General features: G+C 36.3%; 1 protein-coding gene across 1 annotated transcript in view; it reads right to left on the reverse strand.

Moving 5' to 3' along the window:
* The window catches only part of CRIM1 (cysteine rich transmembrane BMP regulator 1 (chordin-like)), a gene marked incomplete at its 5' end in the record, with an annotated part of 202358 nt that overhangs the window by 100475 nt on the left and 77132 nt on the right, over positions 1-24751 (reverse strand). Inside the window, 2 exons of the mRNA XM_010581266.1 lie at positions 2788-2908; positions 11794-12036. Of these exons, the coding sequence (XP_010579568.1) occupies positions 2788-2908; positions 11794-12036 (364 nt within the window). The remainder of the gene's footprint in view (positions 1-2787; positions 2909-11793; positions 12037-24751) is intronic.

A 24751-nucleotide genomic window follows, 5' to 3' on the forward strand; every position in this document is an offset into this window, starting at 1 on the left:
CCACTCGGGGACTGGCTGGGTGGTGAGCAATTGCCCTGCGCATCATTTGTACATTCCAATCCTTTTATTACTACTGTTGTCATTTTATTAGTGTTATCATTATCATTATTAGTTTCTTCTTTTCTGTTCTATTAAATCGTTCTTATCTCAACCCAGGAGTTTTACTTCTTTTCCTGATTTTCTCCCCCATCCCACTGGATGGGGGGGGAGTGAGTGAGCGGCTGCGTGGTGCTTAGTTGCTGGCTGGGGTTAAACCACGACAATAACTAAATACATTTCTAGCAGGCACACAACATGTAAAGCATCTATACAATCTTATTGCTGCCAGATTCAGCTTTTCTTTTTTCCTTCTCACCTAACTCTACTAAAAAATGCATTATTGCTTTTGCTAAATTAAGGCAATCCAAAAATCTAGCAACCCACATAATAACTATATACAGCAACATGAACTGAGCCACAAAATTAAAAATTAATGGAGAAGTGCAAGATACCTATAATTGTTTCAACCTGCCTGCAGACAGACTAGGTTATGCTAATTATGGGGTGGGGTTTTTTCAGTTTTACACCTCAAGGAGGACAGAGATATTAACACAACCCGTCTCGAGATCCGATCATAAGACTCCAGGAGCTAAGAACTTACCTATCCCAGCTCTAATCCCTTGTTAAACTCTGATCCCAGTAATGCACAGCAATCTGATTTCCAAGAGGTTTCAGTGCAATTCACAATTATCTAATAATTCACACACTCTAAGCCTGCTTGTACAATTGGGGTCTTTGTGTGCAGGAGCTGAGAATACTGGTTTTGCCACTCAATTACCACGCACATGTACAAGTATGCTTCAGACATCAGTTACAGTTAATACACAGCAAACCAACTGGTTATATTTTTAAACATTATCAAAGAAAGAAAAAGATTCTTTCATGGATATGTTTGCACTAGGTGTTTTATTTAAGATCAGTTCCCTTGTGTGTGCTAGAAATAGAAAATATTTCCAACTGGTCATTTCTCTGAAGTAAATGAAGTTTTACTTTCTTGGTACTCTATGTTCCCTGATAGAAGGAACACTGAAGTTACCATCTACAAAGAATAAAGTGGGTATTTTTCATTCCCTTCACTCAAGCAATAGAAAAATCAAACCACAACTTAAATTAGATTGCAGAAAAATAGAACACAATTTTACTTTTGGGAAACAAAAATAATTTGGCCTATATATCACTTTTTAATCCAGCAAGTTGAAACAAATTTGGAAGTAAAAATCTACCATAAATCTAAGTTTTCTATTGTGTCAATGTTTGGGTGTTAATCTAAACTAGAAATTTATGAAATTTTAATCTGAGATTGCTTCTTTGACTGTATCTTTCCGAACACAGTCCTTAGTAGCATTTTATTCTAGTTGTCTTGAACATGCTGAGCTGTACTGGCAGCAATGCAAGTACGATGACTGCTTAAAATCTACAGCCTCCTGTGCAATCCCAACTAGCCAGGTCAGCTCTCAACTAATACTAAGTTATCGTAATTCTTAGGAAGGTTAATAACAATATGTTAAAGAATAAAGGGAGGATACTGAGAATCCATACCATGTTCTGGTCCAAAATTCAGAAAACAGAAAAAAGAAAACAACTCTGACTGAAAGAACATTTGTAGCATTCACTGAATAAGAAGTATTTTTTTAAGCAGCAAACTACTACATGTATTCTACAATTACAAATAAAATTTATCAATTTAGAAATATATTTTCAAATTTTAATAGACAGGATTACTGCACTATATGAAGTTCTTCACACCTCTTTCTACCTTAATTCTTATTTTTTTTTTTAAATAGATGTGTTTTTAACTCTCCATTCAATAAGAGACCCTCATATTTCATGGAAACAACAGCTGTAAAGAAGTCACCATATTACATGTCTACCCGAAGGGTACCCAACAGGGAAGACCCCTGATTCATTACACAACCTTTGCCATTTTCTACTTTCTGAATTCTTTGCAAGTTTATCGCTCCTTTACAATCTCACAAGGGGTTGAGAATATGGCAATATTGTATGGTGCGAAGACCTTTATACCAAATAAACCTACTAGCTACATCTACAAGAAATACTTTCTTTTTTGTGTAAAATATTTTCATTGATGGTACTTTTTGCTTGAATTCGTATTTATTGGGCATATTGCTGAATTGGTTTTTGGGAAGTCTGTTGTAAAAACATAAGTTGAAACAGTTGTGCAGAACTTTGGAACAAAACCAACTCCAGATTGTCTTATTTTTCTGAGTTGTAATAAATTATACCTACTTGAACAATAACAGAAGTAAAATGGAAGTGAGTACTTGAAATTTCTGTCTCCTTACTGTTCCAGATAGCCACTGTCTTTCAGCTTCTTACAGTGGTCTTCCACATACAAAAAAAAAAAAAAATTTTTCTCTAACTAGGCAAAATTTTCTCGAGCATGTCTTCTGCCATCTCCATCATTTAATTCCTTACAAAGACCTTCAAATGTTTCTCAAAGGACTTTAGTTTTGTAAAATTGAATACACTGAAAAATCAATCTAGAGGCACAAATCTCTCAGTTTTAGCAAAAATCTGCTTCATGCATTTGCATTGAGAAGAATTTTTTTCTGCTTCAGAAAGATAGATTTTGTATTTGTATTTGCCTGATATCCTTTAACCTACTTCACATATCTTTTATTCTGTATTAACATTTATTGCCACAGAAGTATGCATTATTGTGCAAGTATTTAGAGTACTTGAATTGTAGAGAACAAGTTAAAAATACTCAGCCATCAAGACACCAACCTTGTGGGCAGGGTACAGCAGCCATCAGCCGTCAGCCTGACTTGGGTTTCATAGCTATCCAGTGGGCAAACAACTTGCTGAACAGGAGGACATTCGACTGTGCTGCAATCCACACTGAACACTACGGAGGAAGGGGAAAAGAAAATTCCTTTTACTCATGCTTTAGAAGCTTTTTGCAAATTACTTCATCATAAGCAACCAGTTATGCATCGGCCTTTTAAGTCAGAAAAATTATCTAGTGAATGCATGCTTGGTAGGTAACATTACAAAAAGACTTCCTTTCTCTTTAAGATTCATTTTTTTAAACTATTGACTTGGGAAGCAACTAAGCTAATACTTGTTAATAAAAAATTTCTAAAAGTTAGACGGGCAGCCTTAAACAATCATTAGACCTGTGAATAATATTAGTTACTAGAAAGATACTAGGTTACTGAGAATATATTTTCCCCACAGCTTTTAAAACAGTAAACAATTCATTAATTTTTTTCTTGATTAAAGTCTGTTTAAACAGTAAAATACCAGAGTTATAGGAAATAAAAAAAAAAAATTAAAGATCCACTGTCAATTTATGCCTGCACGTGTAAACTACATTTTTAAGGATTATTCCATTAGGTTGAGTTGTTTAGGTGTTTATATATGGCAAAAATGAAATGCAAATTACCAAATCTATCTGCATTAATGAGATGAAGAATTCCACATAACTAGTAAGACTGACTGATGCTTTTTAGAAAGCAATAAATGCTTAGAAATGCAAAAAAAAAAAATCAGGCTGAATATACATTTAATCCTATGAGTTATACTCAGGAAAGATGAAACACATTTTTATCTTATTTGGTCCTAAATCTCTCATGTTAACAAACAATACCAGCTCAGGCTTTATCTATTTGCTATCTCTTATCTTAATTATACGAAGGAAGTACAGAATAAAACATGGTTCCCTCTTTAAAGAAATAAGCTACCTACCGAGTAGGCAGGATGAACAGAATGTTATCACACTGAAAATTATACAGTACAATATCCCTGATTACTGATTAAACTTCACTTCAGTATTGACACTATTACGACTGCTTACTGCAGTGTTAAAGCACCTTGGCAATGCTACACCACACTTCTTGCAAGAGCTGATACTTTTCAAAGTCCCATTTTCTGTCTTCCTAGTCCTACATTTTTCAGTCTTGATCCACAGAGGTACACAGCAATAATAATTCAATCGGTCATAATGAGACATCAGTCTCAGAATTACATCTACTTAGCGTATCTCATTAAGCATTTAAATGAAAACACAAGTTCAGTGAAACCAGTTTGCAGCTCATCAAGGTTAGGACCAGTAAGTTTGTCCTCAAGACCATTAACTTTCAAAGTACATGAGTATGTGCATATCCGTATCCTCTGTGTAAGCCATATTCAGAATCTGCCTTTTTCCAGTTATTTGAGAAACGGAGCAATCTGCTAAATAAAAGCAACCTGACAAGTTCAAGAAGTTCTCACCGAGAAATGCACAAATTTAATAAAAGCCCATTTTGTGGAGCAATGCAGAAAGTTACTAAAGTTAAATAAAAAGATTCCAGTTACTCATCTTGACAGTAGCAATCATCGAATTAACTTTTATATCTCTTCGTAAACACACAAATATACCTGTTTGCCTTTAAGACAGGAATACTTAATTTCATAATATTTCACTTGAAAAAAAAGTAGAGTTTTATGTTCCATTTTATTAACAAATAACACATTTGAGACAGCTCTTCTGTAAGAAATATACATCTAGTTCCTCCATTATCACAACAGGCATTGAGAATCGTGAGCTTGTCAGTATGGCCCAACGCGACCAATACAATTTGCATGATTCTGTTGTACCAAGTAACTACCAATGTCCAGTTTCCTGAAATTAAACTACTAACCTTTCTACCTCCCTGGATTCAAGGTCCCCTCCGCCTTCTCCCCAGGTAAGCAGTCTGGGAAAAAACAGCCAACAAGTTCTAGCAATAAGCTGCTACTGCACAGCTATTTCTGTGTCTATCTTTCCATATATCAGCAATGACAACGAAAGAAAAAAAAACACAAGGAAATTCCCTAATCACGCCACCATGTCTCAAGTAAGGTGCTCTTTCTTCTTAAGTAGTTCAAATTCTTTCCAGTGGCTATAGTGTGCTAGTCCATGGCTCACTAACACTGAAAAGCAGCCCAAACAGTCCTCCTTTATTAAAAAAAGTACAAACCTGAGAAAAATTACAAACAAACGCCAAAGCAAGTGCATTCAAATAGAAAATTCTCATGTAATTAAGCAGCTGTAGTCACTCAGTGGTTCCCCTATTTGACTTACCCATTTCTATTTATTTTATCCTGATCTCTTACTAGTACCAGAGCGCCCTCCAATTCTTGTAAGGATTAGTAGGATTTGGTGAACAAAGGGTATGCACTGAGCTCATCCACCACCTGCAGAATTTTATAATCCACACTCATACTGCACCCCAGACTTCTCTCCAAATTGGGAGATTTTTATTATTACAATATTCATCATGGAACGGGACCTCTGGAGGTCATCTGGTCCAATCCCCTTCCCAAGACAGGCCACATAGATCTGGTTGCCCAGGACTGTGTTTAGATGACTTCTGAGCATCTCCAAGGATGGAGACCCCACCACCTCTCTGGGCAACGCATGCCAGTGCTCCGTCAACCTCACGGTGAAAAAGTGTTTCCTGATGTTCAGAGGGAAGCCCCTGTCTTTCAGTTTGTGCCCATTGCTTCTTGCCCTATCACTGGGCTCCACTGAAAAGAGTCTGGCTCCGTCTTCTTTACACCCTCCCTTCAGGTATTTATATACATTGCAGAGATCCGCCCTGAGCTTCTCTTGTCCAGGCTGAACAGTCCCAGCTCTCTCAAGCCCTTCCTCACAGGAGAGAGAGATGGAGAGATAAGGGATGAAGGATATTTGAAGAAGGAAAAAGTTCCTACTTTTTTTCAGATTTAAATGGGTTTCTCAAACTCAAAAAAGCATTGAACCAAACTTCCAGATAACCTGAAAATATTGTAAGGTTACAGCACAGTCTGTAATCGGATTCTTCATTACTTAAAGTGATATCCCCCAGATTAGCTGTACAACCATCTTAAAAAATAAGACTGAAAACATTTGCCACTGAAATACTGCTTTTGTTTTCACATCTTACTCTGACTCCAATAATTACAAAGTGACCTTTTCATGAACAGGTTTATTACAAGCTGTTATTATATATTTTATTATGAACTAAAAACAATTAAAATCCTGTCTAAATAAAATTATTTTTGCCTATCGTAGAAACTTTAAGCTTTACATATATAGTTCGACAAATATATATCTTCCAGAACTCAAACACGCTGCAATTTCCTATTAGTAAAGATGCACCTGATCAACCTTTGCTTACAAGTCTTCAGGAACTTTCTCACGCAGTGAATTTGTATACCGTAGCATCTGAGAGTTACTAATTTTTCTACAAGAATGTAGCAGAAACCCTACCATGATTGCAGACCCTGACATAGCTGCGTTAATCTACAACCTCCTTTGTAGACTACAAAACCAAAGGTCTCTGATCATGAGGCTGTTAATACCTAGGTGAAAATGACTTTATAGTAGAATACATTAACACAAGCATATTAAGTTTCACCTTTAAATATTATGCTGGCTTTTCAACAAATAGTATGTACAGTTTAGGGGCAAGATCTGAATAGCTACCTATGCATCTAAAGGTCCAGGATCAAGGCAGTATTTGCATCTCTGATGCAACACAGTGGCTCAGCACAGGAAAGACTTCATATTTTTCCAGAAGTCACAGCTTTCTGAGGGTCCAGTACAAGGGTACACAGTTTGCTTCTACAGCAGCTAAGAAGCATCACACAACACCCTTTGCTTTCAGTTCAGATGCATTTCTGATCCCTCATGAATAATGCAACGCAACACTACTACATCAGGTAATGGTATTTACACTTTCTGCTCTGGGAGAAGGAGAAAGAAAGCATGAAAGTGTCTCTCCATGACAGTGCATCATCCTTTTCACATTCCTTCACACTTCAGAATGTATTAAATACAACCAGAACAGATGGCGTTCCTGGACTTTCAATACAATTGTATCACTGTCTGAATCACTTCCTTAACTCCCCTATCGCAGGTATTTCCCAACATGGACCCCTGCATTTGCTGATTTTCTTTTTCCTCCCTCACCATCATTGTCAACTTATAAGCCATTTCTCTAGCTCAATTAGAAACGTATCTATAATTCTTCCCCACTCATTTTCTCCAGTCCTTTCCCAATCTCATCTCTTAAGACCTCCCAACATCAGTTTCTACAAAGCATCCAATAAAACATGTACTATTTCTATAAGCAACAGAGAATAAAAAGAGATTATATAATCCTGTTTCTCTCAACTATGTACAAAAACTTGATTTTGCTGACCCTTGTCCTTGGTGCAAGACTGTAAAAATTCCAGACCTGATTTTCAAAGCTGAAGCTGTACCAGGGTGGACCACAAGTTACTTCCCTGTGCATCATTACACGCTACCTACTAAATTTTGCTGCTGATCTCAGACTTTCCATCAAGCCCTGACTGCACAGAATTCCCCAAAGAAATAAGCCAAACAATAACACTCTCTTTAAAATTGTGTTTAAAACAAGATTTGGTACCAGAAAAAAACCCCTCCATTTCAGTAAGAGTAATTTTCAAGCCATGCAGGGGTGCTGGAGAAGGTGCGTGTATGAAAGCTCTGCCAGAAAGACTGCTAGAAGAATGACAAATGAGTGGTCTTTTCAACAGAGGTTCTGTCTAGTATGACAGACATTTCCCAATGCTTTCTCAAGGATGTCAGAAACTAAGAGATGACACTCCCCATCTCACCATATACAACAATAACAAAGTTATCAATAAAGGTACAACAAACATCTGTCAGATAACTGCCAAAGTAAACTATTTACCTTTCTTTATTCAGAAGTGGCAGCTAGAGTTCCTATCACAACTTCAGCAAAATACCTTTTAGGTTAGATTTTAAGTTCATCTTTAAATAAACAACCATGATTTTAAAAACATCATTGCTCATACTGTTTTAGCTTCTTAGCAAAAGAGGCACATATACTCCCACAAATTTTGATTCAGGTTCTTTTTATTTTTACTGTTAAAACATTATGCAGCTCCATTTGAGACCATTCATTCAAACTATCTTTAAGAAAAAAACCCTTACTTTTGAGAATACTTTTTAAGAACTGTAACTCCCAGCTTAAAATGAAATTCATTGCTCATTCAGTTAATTCACTGCTCATGAAAGGCCAGTTACACACAGCTCGTAGGAACAAAGCAGGTTGCTTATGACGCCAAACCAGTGTTATCTCACCTCTGAGCTTAGCAACCACAGCGAAACAAAAGGGACACGACATACTTGTTCTCAGTAGGTACAACTGTGGGGAGATGCTTGGTGGAGCAACGGGTAAGAACTTCAATACAAATCAATCCGGAGGTTAATACACAGGTATGACTAAGCTACTAAGTTTCTTCACTGTTAATTTTAACTGAATGCCAATGCCTTTAATCATTGCATTCCTAAAGTAAAAGAGGTAGAAGAGAAAGTGGATCACAAAATGAAAGATTTTATTTTTATTCTAGCATTTAGTGTTAAGGAAACACTTCCTATTTTCCTTTCAGCAACTCAGTTGCCAACCACAGTATTTGAACATATGCAGTTCTCAGCAGAAGGCTCCAAACTCAAATGCCACTGTAAACTGGAGAGCAGTGACATCTTATTTAAGGAACAGAAATAAACACATTTTATGCTTTGATTGCGCAAACACTTTATATTGGCATAAGGCAGCACTGCTATCAAAGGAAGCAGTCCTCCCACCTTCTGTCAATTTGTTTCCACCAGAAGGCCTTTGCTGGTGCAAAACCCCTATAAAGACTGGTTAAGCAGACACAGAGGTGCAGGAACAGGATTCTGGCAGCAGCACTCACAGAACTAAAGTTTTCAGGTCTGTAGCAAAGCATGGAAAACAGTTTTCTCTATTTGACATGTAAACTCCATAGACATGCTGACACCATTCAGTAAAACTAGTGACATTAGACCCATAAGAAACTCTGCATGAACACTTATCTACCAGCCCTTATACTGTCCATTATCCCATTTTTTTTTCAGCAACATTAAAAACAGAGGAAACATGAAACAGAGCACTGCTAGTTCAGTTCTTCTCCAACTCTTCTTTCCTACAACTCTTCAGGTTACCAAGTCAAACTTTGAAGACACAAGGTTTATTATCAGGCTTACCATGTACTGAATAAATATTCCTGTCATGTAAGGAACATTCTCTGACTTCACATTATGACCACTATTTCAGCAAATCCACAAAGATAATTCACATAATGTTCATACATACATGAAAACAGTTATGTGCTACTACATATAAAGTAGTTCATGTATATATACAGAGAATAAATGGCATAAAAAAAGTGCAGGAGAGGCAGGATGGACTAGATTACCTCCAGAGTCATCTAGCCTTCCAACCTAAATTATTCTATAATTCTATAAGCCTATGAATATAAATATACAATCCTAATAAAACAAGATATTCCATTGCCTGTTCTTAAACAAAGAAATTTATTTAAAACCACAGACAGTGGTGAACATGATGGAAAAATTTGGATGGAAAAAATCAGCAGGGTTCATGCTGACTTGCAAATTTACAAACAAAATCTCTAAACTTTCTACAAAGAGGGAAACAAACAAACAAAAGATTTCAGTATTTATTCAGTCTCTAATTTTCTTTGTATATCAAGCACAAATTATGTTGTCTATACAAGTACAGTTTATACTCTTTGAAAATGAGGTTCCTTTGAAAACTGAAAAAAATTCAGATTTGCAAAGACTTGCCATTTCAAAAAAAAATAAATTCTTCTGTGTTAAGTAATTTGTACTCTACTAAGATTTATTAACATTCAGCTACTCCTTTCCCTGTCTTCCAGTCTTGTGTTGGCTTGTTTTTCTTTTGTGATCTTCCCACTATGTCAAACAGCAAACGAAAGAAACGTCTAGACCAAAGTTATAAAAGTCACCTTGAACAGCCACTAAAGTCTAACTTGACAAAAATTAGGCTATGTAGTGGCTAATAATTCCATATTAATAGCACTCCCTTTTTCTTCCCTAAAGCCGAGGCACTGCAACAAGTATGGGCCCCGCTTACTCTGTAGTTTGTAGTTTAGCGATTACATCTTTCACCACCTATCACTGCAGGGATGCACAAGAGTACCCACCTACACTCCTCAGCCTCGTAGCCACTGCCTAAGAAATACACTTTCATCATCTCCCAAGGTAGGGAAGAAGTCTCTGCTTTCCTTTAGCCTCTCAGTTTCTGACCCCCATTGCAAAGCTCTACACTTCCCTTAAATTCCATAAGTCTCCACCCCCAATCTCTTCAAAGCCTCTGCTCTTCTACCCTCCTAACATGCATCTTCATTTTCCCAGTCGCATGTACCTTCACCTCTTAACTTGCTACAACAAAAAATACAAACTACTTCAGAAAACAACATACACAGTTACATAAATCCACTAACGCAGTAAATAATCACATACTCAATTTGAAGATTTTGTAATACTAACAAGCTGAAAACAACCTTCCAGAAATAACCTACAAAGGTAAGTTTAGACTGAGTTATTTGCAAACTAAAGGACGGGAATGCAAATAACAGTCGGGATGACATGATCAGAGTTAACATTTATTTTGATATATAAATAAATAAACCAAAGTCAGCACGATAAAATTCAGTAAAGGTACACCTGAAGTATATGTAGGAAGAATTAAAATGTACAAATACAGTGGTTCAGTAACAGTCATGCTACAGAAAGATCTTGGGATCACAGCACTTCACAAACTAAATATAACTCCTGCAAAAGAGTCAGCTTTTATTTAGAATTTTGCATGAAAGACAAAGTAATTATTCCACAGTATTTAGTGCTGATGAAGACTCACTGAAAACAGTAAAATGTGGTGTCCAAAAGCAGACTAAAGACGTGGATAAACTTAAGAAAACTTACAGAGGGGTGACATAACCAGGAAGGCGTCCAAGGAAACTATGCCCTAAGAAATTACAGCTAATTCTAGATGAAAGAAGACTAAGGTTGACAAAATGTTCCAGAGCAAAAATTATAAAGACTTGTTCACCAACTACCCAGGACAGAGAATGAAAAAGTTTGCTTAGATCTCCACACAGGCAGCTTTGCATTGGATATTAGGAAAACACAAAGAAAAGCACTAGAAGATACAGAGACTGTACAGTCTTCTTCTGTGGAGGATTTAAGAAAATGTTAAACAAGCATAGGAAAGGCACAGCCCAAGCATACTTGAACCTGTTTGCATGTAAGATTTTGGATTATACAATTTTACATGCCTGCTTTCATCCCTCTATTTTTATTATTCGTCTTTACCAAAGCCTGGTTAAAAAGAAGGGTGAATTACAACTTTCACCTCACCAAGAATAATAAATCACAAGAAAGAGTGATTTGTGTTCTTATGAAATGGAAAATGGGTAAATACTGAAAATGTTGTTAAGTCTTTCACTATGCTCCTCCACAATCCTTTTGCTCTGCAGTTTTTAAGGGTCATCATTTTGTAATCTAGAGAAATCTTAAGACAGAAACCTTAATTCCCTGCTCATGCACAATATACTCCTAGTATGAAAATCCTTTATATAATCTAATCAGTATATTAAGTATGTCACTTTTACTAGTAGCATCCACAGAAATGCAATATTCTCACTAGGCTACTTCTCCCTTGTTGCTCAGTTTAAATTAATGTCTGAAGGAAAAAAGAAAGTAAAATTTATCATAGGTTTTTCTTTTTGAATGGGTATTGCCCACATATAATCATTTTAATTTTGAAGAAGAATCAGAAGAATTTAGAGACTATATAGGCTTTATTAGATGGAATTATATAGGTTATTGTGCTTGTCAGACAGAAAAAAATCAAAAAATGAAAAAAACCCCATCACGTCCACTTTTACCTGGTTTACATTCATAGAGATCACAGCATTCCCCTGGCTTTCCTGATGCCTTAGAAACCAAAATGTTCAAATAGCCAGGCTGGCAAACCTTCCTCAAGCAGCCTGCAGGATTACACACACAACGGCTCGGGAGTGGACAGCATTCACCAGGAGGAGCATAGCCTTCAATCAAGATGGAATCTTCTGGACAGCGAGGAGAAAACTGGACTTCACAGCGGGCCTTGGAGCAATCAGGTTTCTCTTCTGAAAGGGAGAGAAAATCAGCATGCCATAAATGTCAGTAAAACACTGTACTGAAGCTGTAACGATGAGCTCAGATAAAGCTCCCTTTCTTCTCCCTCCCCCCAAAACAATAAAAAGAAAAGGAAATTGCTGCTGCTGAACTGTTTAGCAAAAATTACGGAATAAGCGTAAAAAAAATATCTTCGTAATTGCAAGATGGCAGATGTGTTATGAAATATTTTACAAAAGTTCTAATTTGTGCGATGTGCGTGACTGCTGAACCCACACAGCACCAAAAAACAGCTGTGAAGCTACACATTTGGCCATGACATTAAGAAACAACTTGTCATATCATGCACAGCCATGATGTTCACACCTACACCTTCAGTTTCTTAAGACTTTCCATTATGAGCAACTGATTTTAACTGATTGATTTATTAAACTTGAATGACCTGAACTGAAATTTCACATATTCAAAAAGCTGGTTAAAAGTTCAACAGCTAACATATTTGGAGAGTTCATACATTAGCAGAAGAGGATTATTCTTGTACACACTCCCAATGGTCACATTAAAAGTGTTGTTCCTATGTACTTCAGTGGCTTGAATAGTAGAAGAGAAGAGGTTTGACTAGCACTGGTTACAGACATGAGAGGCTTGAGGTGCTGGCTGCAGGCATGTAGCAATAAGAAAAGGAATATGAGGAGTAAGGTCAACAAGTCGGTGGGAATGGTGACAAGCTGGGCAAACACTGAGATAAGACAAAGAGAGAATCAAGAGATAGAAGAAGATTCTTGGACAACTAGGTAACACTCTTCCAAAGCCTGGAAAATAAGTCAAGATTCCCCATTCTCAAAACCACAAATCTTAATTCTGGCAAAAATGTTGTGTCATGCCCTCCAATGACTAAGCCAGACTGGGAAAAAAGAGACCACTCCCATGACCAATTTACTCCATAATGCTAACAGTGAGAAACGTGCTCATATCCAAGTGGGTCTCACTTTGCTCCATACTACCCGAGCCCTGTTAAAAAACAGGTGGACTCAAGAAACTCAGAAGAGCAGTATCTTCAGGTCAATAGGACATAGTGACTTAAGTGTTTGGAGGCAACACAGGAAGGCTTCCCGGACCTGACCAGAAAAAACACCACAACAATAGAAAACGAAGACCTGAATTTATAAACTGTACCACTCCTTGGTTATTTGCAAGTTTGCAAACTAGATGGTTCTACTACAAATGTCACTCTTACCCCTACAAAATTAATCAACTAGTTTGCTTGTTGTCACTAAAGTTAGATGCAGAATAGTAGAAACAAGTAAAAACAACACTAACTTTATTAATCTGATGTTTAAGCTACCGCCATTTTAAAAATTAATCTCTAGTGATAATTCCAATGATTGAATAAGATGTAACAAGTATGAGCATCTCTGATAAAAAGTCAAGAATATCTTCTCCAAGATTTTAGTAACTGTGATAAATGAATTTTGTCTCAAACAGGATTCCAATCAAAGTTAACAATTTATTAAATGAATAAAGGCAAGCAAACAGCGCTGGGCGCGCTGGGAGCTTCTGCTCTACCAAGACGCGCACTGTGAAAAACAAAACAGCTTCTTTTATAATCTAACATTTGTTACATACTAGGCATGTCCTTCTCCATCTCCTGGTTGCGTGGGTGCCTAGAAACTTATCTCTGACCGGGCTCCCCACCGTTCGCCAGACAGCAGACATCCTGTGTAACTGTTGACACCTTGCACAGCACCAGCTGCGGTCACCAGAACCCAAACAAGTTCACAACAGACACCTCCCCCTCAACAAATGCATACAACAAAACAGCCCATCAAGATTCCAAGTACTGCAATCTCTGAGGCTAACTATACACCTAAATGCCTCAGTTTTCCCTTAGGATCTCTTGTTCAACACTTGTGCAGTTAACAACAAAGCCGGTTTTCTCTTCCCGGCCTGCGGTTATAGCAGGACCAGCAAAATGGTTAAAGACAGTGAGGGTCACATTTTATAATGCGGCCCTAGCATTGTTTATATTGACACGAATCAGATGAACACATTTCACAGTAACTCATTGCTTTTGGAGTTACTAAAGGTACTGGATATTGTGTTTGGGTTTTTTGAACTAAAAGCAACACAGCAAATGTGTAATTCTGCTTCCAAACATACACTGAATGTCAGTAACAGCAATATTTTTTTTTCCCAGAGGATCATTTTTACATTTAATTTTAGTATATTCTTTGGAATTCTAGATCATATTGAAGAATCAAAGCAGTATTGCTCATCTACATGGTTGATTTGCTAACTGTGCTTTAGTTTCATTTAAACTTTGAGGGATATAATGCCTAGACATGTAAGTGCTTAGAAAAATATTAATGTAGGTCTTACCATTAGTAATTGCAAAAGGAAATCACCAATATAAGCATTTGCCTCAATTTTAGTTGGCAAATATAGCAAAACAGATTCAAAAAATAATTACACATATTTCCTTCATGTACAAGTACTTTATCTTCTTTCTTAAAAGCAACAGATATGACTAACTTAAATGTGATACTAGATAGCATCGTAACTCTTTTCTTACAGTTAAAAACCCCACTATTTCCATCTATCTTTAAAATAGCCTAGGCTAGATATGTACTTTGCCTAGAATTTTAAATAACATTTGTAAGACCAATTTTTTTTACACCTACCCTTACGTTTAGGTTCTTATCTACTTTATTAAACACATTGTTCAGACTGAACATTACCAGTTACAGAGGTTCACTGCAGAAAGGCGTACAAATAATAGATAAGATACTAGTTTGAGTATTTTATTGATCTTCTTTAGTTTATGGATATAATAAAAGGCTTGACATTTTAGCTTTTAGAAATCTTTTCATTTTCCACTGCATATTGTTCAATCACGCACAGCGAAGTGATGGGAGTCCAGTAGCAGCCCTTGAAGTCCGTGCTCATGATAAACTCTTAAATTCATACTGTTCATTACTTGATCTGCCTTAGTATTACACATCCAGTGATTTTCCGATTTCCATGACTAAGAGATAATCCCATCCTCATGCAGTCTTTCTTGTAAAAAGACTTCATATTATACATATTTTAAAAAGTTTACCTACTTTTTACTTGACTAATTTACATACATACATATCTGTATCAAGATAACTGTTTCCTTAAGGACTACTTGTATTTGACCAATTCAAGCCAATTTTCAGAAATACAAGGTTTGTCAGAAATGCACGTCAAACTGTTGGGATTGAGACTATTCAAGACTCCAGATATATTTATTTTGAAGACTAATGCAAAGCCTACTGTTGGAGTTGATAAGATCACCTAGGAAAAATATGAAGAAAACAAGGATATGTCACTATCAGCATGTAAGAAGCATCGCAACCAGAAGAGAAGAGAATTTTAAAATAGAGAACCATGACAAGTACTTATGTATGAAATGTTCACTCAGTGTTTCATAGTTATTATCTTTGATAGTCTTTTCCGCATTAGAGTATTGTGCTCAATGTAGTTAACTGTAACAGAATACAATAAGACTCTACGATTAAATAAAACCAGCATCACTTTCAGAGGAAACGGTTTAAACCCAAACAACCACCACCTTGCAAAGACATGTTTGTGTTTTAATACCAGGTTACATAACACCAGCAGATATTTAGAAATCAAACTTAAGTTTTTCTTTTTAATCCAGTGTCACTATAACTTTTATACTTCATAGCCCTGAAAAAACAAACAAACTACTTGTGTAAATATTGTGCTTCCAAATTATAATCTCAAACTGTGTACATGGTAAAACATTCCCTTCCCACTATACAAATGCAACTGAGCAACAGGAAAGTCAAATGTATCAACTGAAGCTGGATCAGCCAACAGAAAATTGTCCCTTCAGCTTCCCTAACTCCAGGCCGCAGCAGAATCAAGGGCAGGTAAAGAAACTTTCTGCAGACTACATCACGATTTGGTTCTTGATGTAGATGTGGTTTTCCTTTTGTGGAAAGGAGCAAGTGGCTGAAATGATATGTGATTGGCAGTATTTAAAGTGTTTTCTTGTAGAGTCCCTACACCATACTTCTGAAAATAATCTTTATCCAAAACGTGAAAATCCAGCAGCTCCCAGTGTAGCATTACTATATTTTAGTTAAAACTTTAATCAGCTGGCACCACACACTAGCGTAATGGTGTCCTGAGCCCAGCACTCACTGCAGTATAAGAAGGTGGGAGATCTGTTTTACTGCAGTTCAGTAAAACCTGATAAGGGCTCCTCATTTTGATATCAAGCCTGAATAAAAGACATTACTTTTAAGAAACCATTAAGAAAACTTTCAAGGTTTTTCTTCTTGTTATCTCAGCAAACAGCAAGCATACCCATCTTCTCTGTTTACAGGGATAAAGGTTTGTAGGAGACATATTTCTACAACTCATTTTAGTAAACTTGTTTACCTTTTCATTACTTGATCAAAGAAGGCATCAAAATTAAATCTGTTCTCAAAATAAATTACAAACATTAATACAGCCATAAAAGTCACTGCTTTAGCAGGATTCCTGATTTAATTCCATTACATACAGCTATTTAAGATTTCATCAAACAAGAGGAATCAGCTAATAGCTCTTTTTTCCTTTACTAATAAACACTTCCAGCCCTATAAAAAAACATGTCAGAGCAGAATAATTAAAAATACAACAGACTATGTCAAAAGACAGAAAGGTAGGGCAATGGCAAGCTGCATTCCACAGATAACAACTGTGAAATCACTCACTAGGGATATTTCTGATACTTTACCCCTTTTATACACCAAACAGGGACTATTTCAAATCAGCTTCTCAATACACCAAGGTAGATTCACAACAATGACCTACTGCTTCTCTGTCAAATACACACATGCACTGTGAAGCACTGATCTGTCTTCCAGATGTTGTTTTAAGCTGCTATTACACAAATCAGGATCTTCCTAACCAACATCTTCAAAGTCAAACACGGTATCAGGACTTAAACCCCATTTTATTATCTTTATTTTGATAATAAATAGAATGTAAACAATTACTATGTGTGCCCCAAACCAGGAGAACTTCATTTTCAAAGCAGTTTATTGACCTAAAATATAAGATTTTTCAAGGAAAGGGAGAACTACGTATGTGACTTACTATGAAATAAATTAGCACAGCAAATATGCAAGATACTTATTCCTGAATAAAGAAGCATCTTAACACACAGATTACATGGCAAGAAGATACATGTGCATCACACTCTCCTAATCTATAATGTAGATTCCCTCACAAGACCAATTTCATACAATGCTAACTGTATGTAGAAGACAGTAAAACTATTTGTTAAAGCAGACGTCTGGTTTTGCAATTAAGACTTTGTACTCAGGACAGTTACCACATCAATTAAAATATATTTTTATAAAACATTGTTCTGCCTCTACCCTTGAAGCAGCTGATAGGTCTCATTTAAAAAGTTGACCGTTTCAGCAAGGTAAGAATTTGCTTATATAACTCACCAATTAATTTAATGAAGTGAGGGGTCGTATACACTTTTGCTGTTTGATTTTCACAGAATCAGTTAATGGAAAAAGCGTTTACAACTTAATCACATTTCAGTCTCTCCTTTAAAACAAGCAGCCATTAACAAGGAGAAAAATTACTTGTCAAGGATGCATCCATCAAACTTCTCATAAATTAAATCTGAACAGATAACCTTCAACCCACTCAGAAAAACTTAGTTGGCTGCAAACATTGCCTTTAATGTTCAAAAAAGCAGCATTTCAAATGACTACACAAAGAACAGAAACTATCAGTTGGTTTGCCGATGAGGTTTCTCTGTGGGACACATTCTCTTCATAGCCTTTCATCAACCACCAAAGCTGGAAGCGTTCTGGTATCTCTGACATCTCACCAGCCTGAGCCAGCAAAGAATCTCTACAGAGATAAAGGAAGAGTCTGGATCAATCAAGCTTTTACAAACTATCTATTCTGAGCCAGTCAATCTTCTCAAGAAATTCAGAAATGTATCTGGAAAGATAGCATTTTTAATAAATTGAACACAATCCAAACAGGAAAAATTGACATTTTGATGAATTCAAAATAAGACTCCTATCCTTGGAAACAAACTTCATATCTATTCTAAAAGGCAGCCTTACAGCCCATTTAATATAAAATTATTCAGTTTACCAGTGACAGTGCTATTTTTAGGTATAAATTACTACTGGTACCAGATTTGCACAGGTTTGCATTTCAAGACAAACTTTACTTTCTGTAGGTCTGAAGGTTCAGGCTTATTTGCTGTTACTTTGCAATTAGCCTGCAAAAAGAACCTGCCATTACTAAGCACATGACAGAAGACACCCTACAATTACCAAGAATAACTGAACCACCTAAGTTACAATGTGTAACTGAACAATAATGACTAAGTTAAAGTACTGTGTGCTTTAATATTAAGACAGGGATCATTCATTTAAAAAGTCGGGATGTCTCAAAAACACTTCTCATCTTCATGATTTTTGTCTCAGAAGCACACAGGAAAGTTGTAGCATCTCAGGAGTCAAGGCGTAGTAACATTCAAACTGACCTTTCACTGCAACCACAGTGTATTTGTTATAAAGTGCATGAGGGGGAGGAGAGCAATCTTCAAAGGACAGACTAAAAAGAAGAAATCAAGATGTGGATTTCTTTTTTTTTTTCTTTGTTATTAACATTAGAAAGAGTCTGTCATAAAGCAACAGCCGTAAAGCTAGAACTTTCACAAAGTTTCTCCATATGAAAAGCTGCTACGTATTTTTAGAATTATGTTTCCCATGACCTTACAAAGTCATTATGAGGAAATGGAGATAAAATGGCAGGTTTCTGAAGTCTTCATGTTGCAACCAATGCTTTCTCTGAAAGAAGGTAAGTTCTTTACCTTCCTGAAAGGTTTATACAATACTCACTCAAACTGGCCACTAGTTAGAGCTGTTTTTATTAAGACAGTCACTGAATATAGGAAGTCTAGATCTCGGGGAGAGGGGTTTGTTTGTTTTGTTAAAGTAGAGCGGTTGCAACAAAACCCAACCAAACACAAACACACACCCCCCCCCCCCCCCCCCCCCCATCTTGGCTAGTACCAAAGTAGTATGGAAATAAAAATGGTTCCTGAAGAAGAATTAAAAACTTTGCTTTCACCTCTGTATCAAATTCTTTTCCTTCATTATGTTTGCATGCTCTGCTTTGACACGCTGAGAAAGTATATGCCAAGTTTAGTTAATGAGAAAAGCAAATCAGTTGAAACATTGGTTAGCACAGCAAAAGGATCTTAAGGTATAACCTAGTGTGGGAGAAATGGAGAAGAACAGCCCCAATGGGGGCGGGAGGGTCTTCTCATTCTCCAGGTGGAACAAAATAGATCTGTGCTTTTCTGGAAACCTTTTCAGGGAGGGCTTTTTATCATTTTGTCACAACTTCGTGTGACCAGAGATGCCTTTACTCAGTCACCATAGAAACAAGGACAGAATGTTTTCATCCAAGGAGAAGGCTGAAGAGAACTATCAGAGACTCGGGTCTGAACGCTTCCACTGAGAAACTGTTCTACAGCTGCTCCTTTAAAAACAAGTTTTTAATATGTACAGGTATGGATACTCATATACATATGTATACACACAGAAAGAGAATAATTTTTTTTTCTTTTCTGTCAGGTGCCTAAGGAGAATACAGAATAAGAAGCATTTTGAAATAGCTAGCTTAATATTTCTTTTTTCAGAGCAGTTCAAAATAGAATATGGTTCACGAGGATGAACATTTTGTATGACTAAGCAAAGTGATGCACTAAGCTCAGCATACATGCTTTGAAGACACATGTTGTTCAGCTTTGCATTTTTGCTTCATTGTAAACCAGTTTTGTGAAATCTAGGCTAAAATACAGCCATTTTTACTGCACAGTCTTACAGTAGTCACTAAAACACATTCCAAACAATAGGCATACTGTACTGTTATACAGTGGCAGGAAGGAAATATTAAAAGGATTAGGGATAAACAAGAAAAATGATTACCCAGCTGAAGCAGTCAGACAGACAGGGATCGATATAGGAATGCAAAATACCCAAAAGGATTTTCAAGAATCAAAAGGACAGTTATAGTAGATTAAAAAATGAGATTACCTTACACATACAATATGCACAGTACTGTATACGGATGAACTGCTACAAATAAAAAAAGGAACTAGAGACTGACCTTTTACCTAAAACTGAACTTTATTTAAAATCCATTCTGTTTTTTAAATGAATTTTGCTTCGCTTTCCATCATTCTGGCACTCTGGATTTTACGTACTACACAGTGGAGCAACGTGTCTCACCCATATTATAGCCTAATCTTCTTGTAATTTAACAGCAACAGCCTGCAACTAACCGGGGTTAAAAAAAAGTCACATACAAAAAGACAGTCATAGACACAAATTTTACTAAATATGCACTTGTCAATACACATCTTTGCAACATGGTATTCACTATGGATTTGCCAAAGCAAGGACCAAAGACCCATGAACAAGGGTTACGCCACTCAAGACAGCTAGAGCCAAGAGAGATAATAATCCCACTTGGATAGCAAAGCTATTAGGACATTATAATTCCAGTTCCTGAATTTTTTTACTTCCCTGTACTGAAAATATTAAAAAGAAAGGTGGTAATTCAAAACCAAACACACACACTAGAATTGCAGTCAAGCTTTAAACCCAAACTGTTGTCTACGAAAAAGAGGGTTTTAACAGAATCAGTGAGGATTTGTCAGATGCATTTGCATTTAGATGCAGGGTAAGTTCTATGAAACCAATATTTTTTGTGGCAGTAGCTGTATTTGGGTTCAGACCTCCCAGCTCAAAGCATTTCTCTGTTAGGCTTAGAAACAGTCAAGTCCAGAAAACTCAAAGGTAGTTTTTCTCTTCCTCCATTTCATTTAAAACCTGCTTTCAATGGATATGTATTAACATTTTTTAATATAAATTAACAGCTTGAAACCAACAATTTAATCCAAATCTATAATGGATAACATTAGCTTTCTGAAAGAACTGTACATGCAGTGAAGGACATGAGCCCAGCCTGCTGCACAGCAGACAGGGGTAGGTGTGCTATCCCAGGGACAGGATCCATTTCCACTGGTAACTGCACTGCTTTCAATAGCAATAAAGTACCTTTAAACTTCAGTATTGAAAATACTTCACAAGTTAGATGGAGAGATGAGCAGAGAGCTACCTGTAGTCAGATTTACAACTGGGCTGCCTCCATTGTAAAAGAAAAAAAAGTGTTTTCAATACTGTCATGACTGAATTAACATTGTACATTGTGATTTCTTTATATAAGAGAGCCTATTATTCTGGGTGAATGATACTACTCCTACTTTTGGTCAATCTTTATATTGGCAAATCAAGTGATATCTCCAAAGAAAGAAAGAGTATGTAAACAGTAATGAGGTAGTCTCAACTGCAGAGCCAAGACTTTAAAGAATGCCAAAACAATTTGGAAGTAAACCAAAAATGAAAACACTAAATTTGCACCAGTATAAACTGTATACACTTCATTGACTTACAAAAATGTACACCAGTAGTAGATTTACCTAAAGCAGAAAGTATTCTTTATTACAACAATATAAGCAGCTGCAAACCAAAGGTAATGCTGAATGCGTACCAAAATGATGATAAAGCACAAATATTTGGAACAATTCTGCTTAATATAGCTTAAGAAAAATATATGCTAGCTGATGTCTGGAGAAATAGTCACAAGTATTCACTGAAGAAGAAGTACTGCAACACTCACCTTGATGTGACAGGGAGAAAGGGATTTGAATTTGAGCACATAACTTAATACCCCACAGAGGACAAACACCTCTAGAGGCAGCTCTGGATGTGAGGAGTACTGAACAACATGCTATACCACACAATCACACCCAAAGTAGTAGTCCCAAATCACTGTTTGCTTCCTAATCAAAGTCTGAAAACATAAGCATAACAAGGACCCAGAAAACACTTGCATTGGCAATAAATGCAAACTACAATCAAAACACATGATTTTACAAAGAAATGAGAATTCACATATGTGAAGTTAGCCACCAAGATAAAACACAGAACAGCAAGAGCAGCAATTAGTTTTCTAGAGCTAGTTTAAAAAAAGCAACTAAGGTGCAAAAATTAACTTAGAAGTGAGGGGGTTGATATTCAAAGGAACACAGCTTTTTCTTATTAGTGAAATTTAATCAACTCCTGTCTGCCCATCAGTGTTTTGTTTTGTTAATAAAAATAAATTTAAGATATGTGCTTTCTTCAAGTTCTCTGATCTCTGCTAATGTTAAAAAAAAAAACAAAACCCAAACCCCAAAACCCAAACCCACACCCAATAAAACAAGGACTTAAATGCTTTAAGATAACTTCTGGCGAGTAAACTCCATTATGCAAACTAGTTTTCCCAGCTATTATGTTCAAAGTACCTCTATGTCTGATTAGCAGCTTAACCACATACTTCTTAAATTCTTTCACAAAAACACTCAAGATGCATAACATCAGAGAAATCAACCCTGTTCAACATTTCATTCTTCATTTTACTAACCTAAGATACTATAGTTATAAGAAAGTACGGAGAGGCATAGTTTCCTTCTTTTAAGCAAACAGAAGGTGACTACTTCCAATGGTGAAGGCCCATGCCCAAGCGTTTCGAGACATTGTCATTCTCCAACTGCTATAGTTCATCTCTCTTGACTTCTCTGGGTTGGCTTCTTCCCAATTTCTTCTAAATAATCTCTCTAAATTTAGACTTTAAATGCATTTCTATTATGTAAGATTTTCCATATTACCAGAGATCTTCCTGAATTCTTACTTCCCCCCCCCTTTTTTTTTTTTGACATATTTGTTAAATTTGCCTCCCTAGAATGAATTTTAATACCAACTACTATAACTACTACTTAGCAATTCATCAACTACCAAACCTGTATCAACTTACTGAACAAAATTTCTACGCATTACTTTGGACAACAGAAAAAGCGCTCTAGCTACAATATGAAATGTGACAGCAAAGCAAAAGGAGCTATTATAATTTGGGGTGAAATCTTTACTGACACAGTGAATTCTTATGTAAAAGTTCTTGCTGCCTTGCAGTGAAGAGATTCTACAATATTCTTACTACATTTCCAATTACAAGAAAAATTGTCAAGATGAAACAATTTACTAAATAGCTTAGTCCTCCAGAAAAAGTAGATAAAGGTTTTTACTAGATTTATTTTTTCAGAGGAATGACACTTAACAAAACTCTAGTTAAGAGCATTTCACTGAGTACAGAGATGGTGGATATTCCACATAAAACTTTATCTTTTCTCCAAAGACAAAGTCTTCTAATAAACTGCTACATCTGACACTTAAGATGCAAGAAGCACAAATAAGCAGCATATCAGAAGACTTGGTTATAAAAGAAGTTAAAGCACTCTGTTCTTTGGTTCTTATCCTGGAGGCAATTTCTCATAGTCCATGTAAAATATGGAATACTTAAAATATAATATTCTCTGGATATAGGCTTTCTTGAATCCAAAGAACATGTGCACTAGGAAAAATAAAATTAAATAAAGCACTTACACATCACACAATGAATTTTGTTAAATTCCAAGTTCCTGCTTGCAACACCCGTTTTCAGTGTTGGCTTGGATAGGTTTCTGTTTAATAAATAATTATTTACTGGGAAAAACAACATCAAAAGACAAAAAGCAGCACATGAAATTTTAATTTTAGTCTAAGATCTAAGCAGTTTAAGCTTGAGAAGGCAGCTGTCCGACTGTTTGCACAAAAGTTTTTGAGGACCAATTAGAAAAATAAACAGACAGACTACTGGAAAATTGAGAATCATCTTATTCTTCCTGCTTCCAAACTACAGTAGTATCCAAACCAGAAATAGCTACACATTTATGATTAAAAAAAAAAAGCAACATAAGTCACACACACATGTATTCATAACCAGCCTTCAAACAGACTAAAGACCACAAGGAACTACAGTATGGGAAGGGCAAACAAGTTGCTCCATTCTGCAATACTGCCATACAACACCCAATGTAAGGAGCCAGATTATTTTGAACACAAAGTGAGAAACATGTAATATCCACAGTGTTCCTCACATAGTCACTAAACCGGTGTCTGCACAGGGCTATGCAGGTACATAAAATACTCAAAATAGATGATATCAATTAAACACAGCTTCACGTCCATCATACATTAAATGCTACTAGATATCACCACCCTGTTACAGCATCCCTTATTCTACCTCAAAGCAGCAACATCCCACAGAGGGAATTAAATGTCAAAACTACAAAAAAGCAGAAAGTCAGAGCTTACACAGCACTGAGCTTCTGTTAACACTTGTACAAGGATTTTGCTGACTGCAGTAGTCATTAAACTTGGACCTTTCTATTTCAAGCTGGATGAATGCCAACATCTTTTATTATGAACAAAAGACAGTGAGTCTGGAAAAAGACCAACAATTATATGCCAAATATACAAAAATAATCTCTCAATTTCAGAATATTGTTGGCTGCAACATTCTTTAATTAGATTCAGTTTCTGATCTCATTTGAAGCACGCAGTTGTGTATTAACTAGCTAGAAAGCTCGTTTCCAAGAGCAGCTTAAAGAATGATCTAGATGACTGCAAGTATGGTAATCCATTTTTCCCAAGTGCATTGTTTAGGTTTGGGGGGGGGGGGGGGGGGGTGTAGCAGAACTATCAAGTAGAAGAGTAT

The sequence above is a fragment of the Haliaeetus leucocephalus genome, unplaced genomic scaffold (assembly GCF_000737465.1).
Source record: "Haliaeetus leucocephalus isolate CR32 unplaced genomic scaffold, Haliaeetus_leucocephalus-4.0 Scaffold752, whole genome shotgun sequence".
Taxonomy (NCBI): Eukaryota; Metazoa; Chordata; class Aves; order Accipitriformes; family Accipitridae; genus Haliaeetus; species Haliaeetus leucocephalus.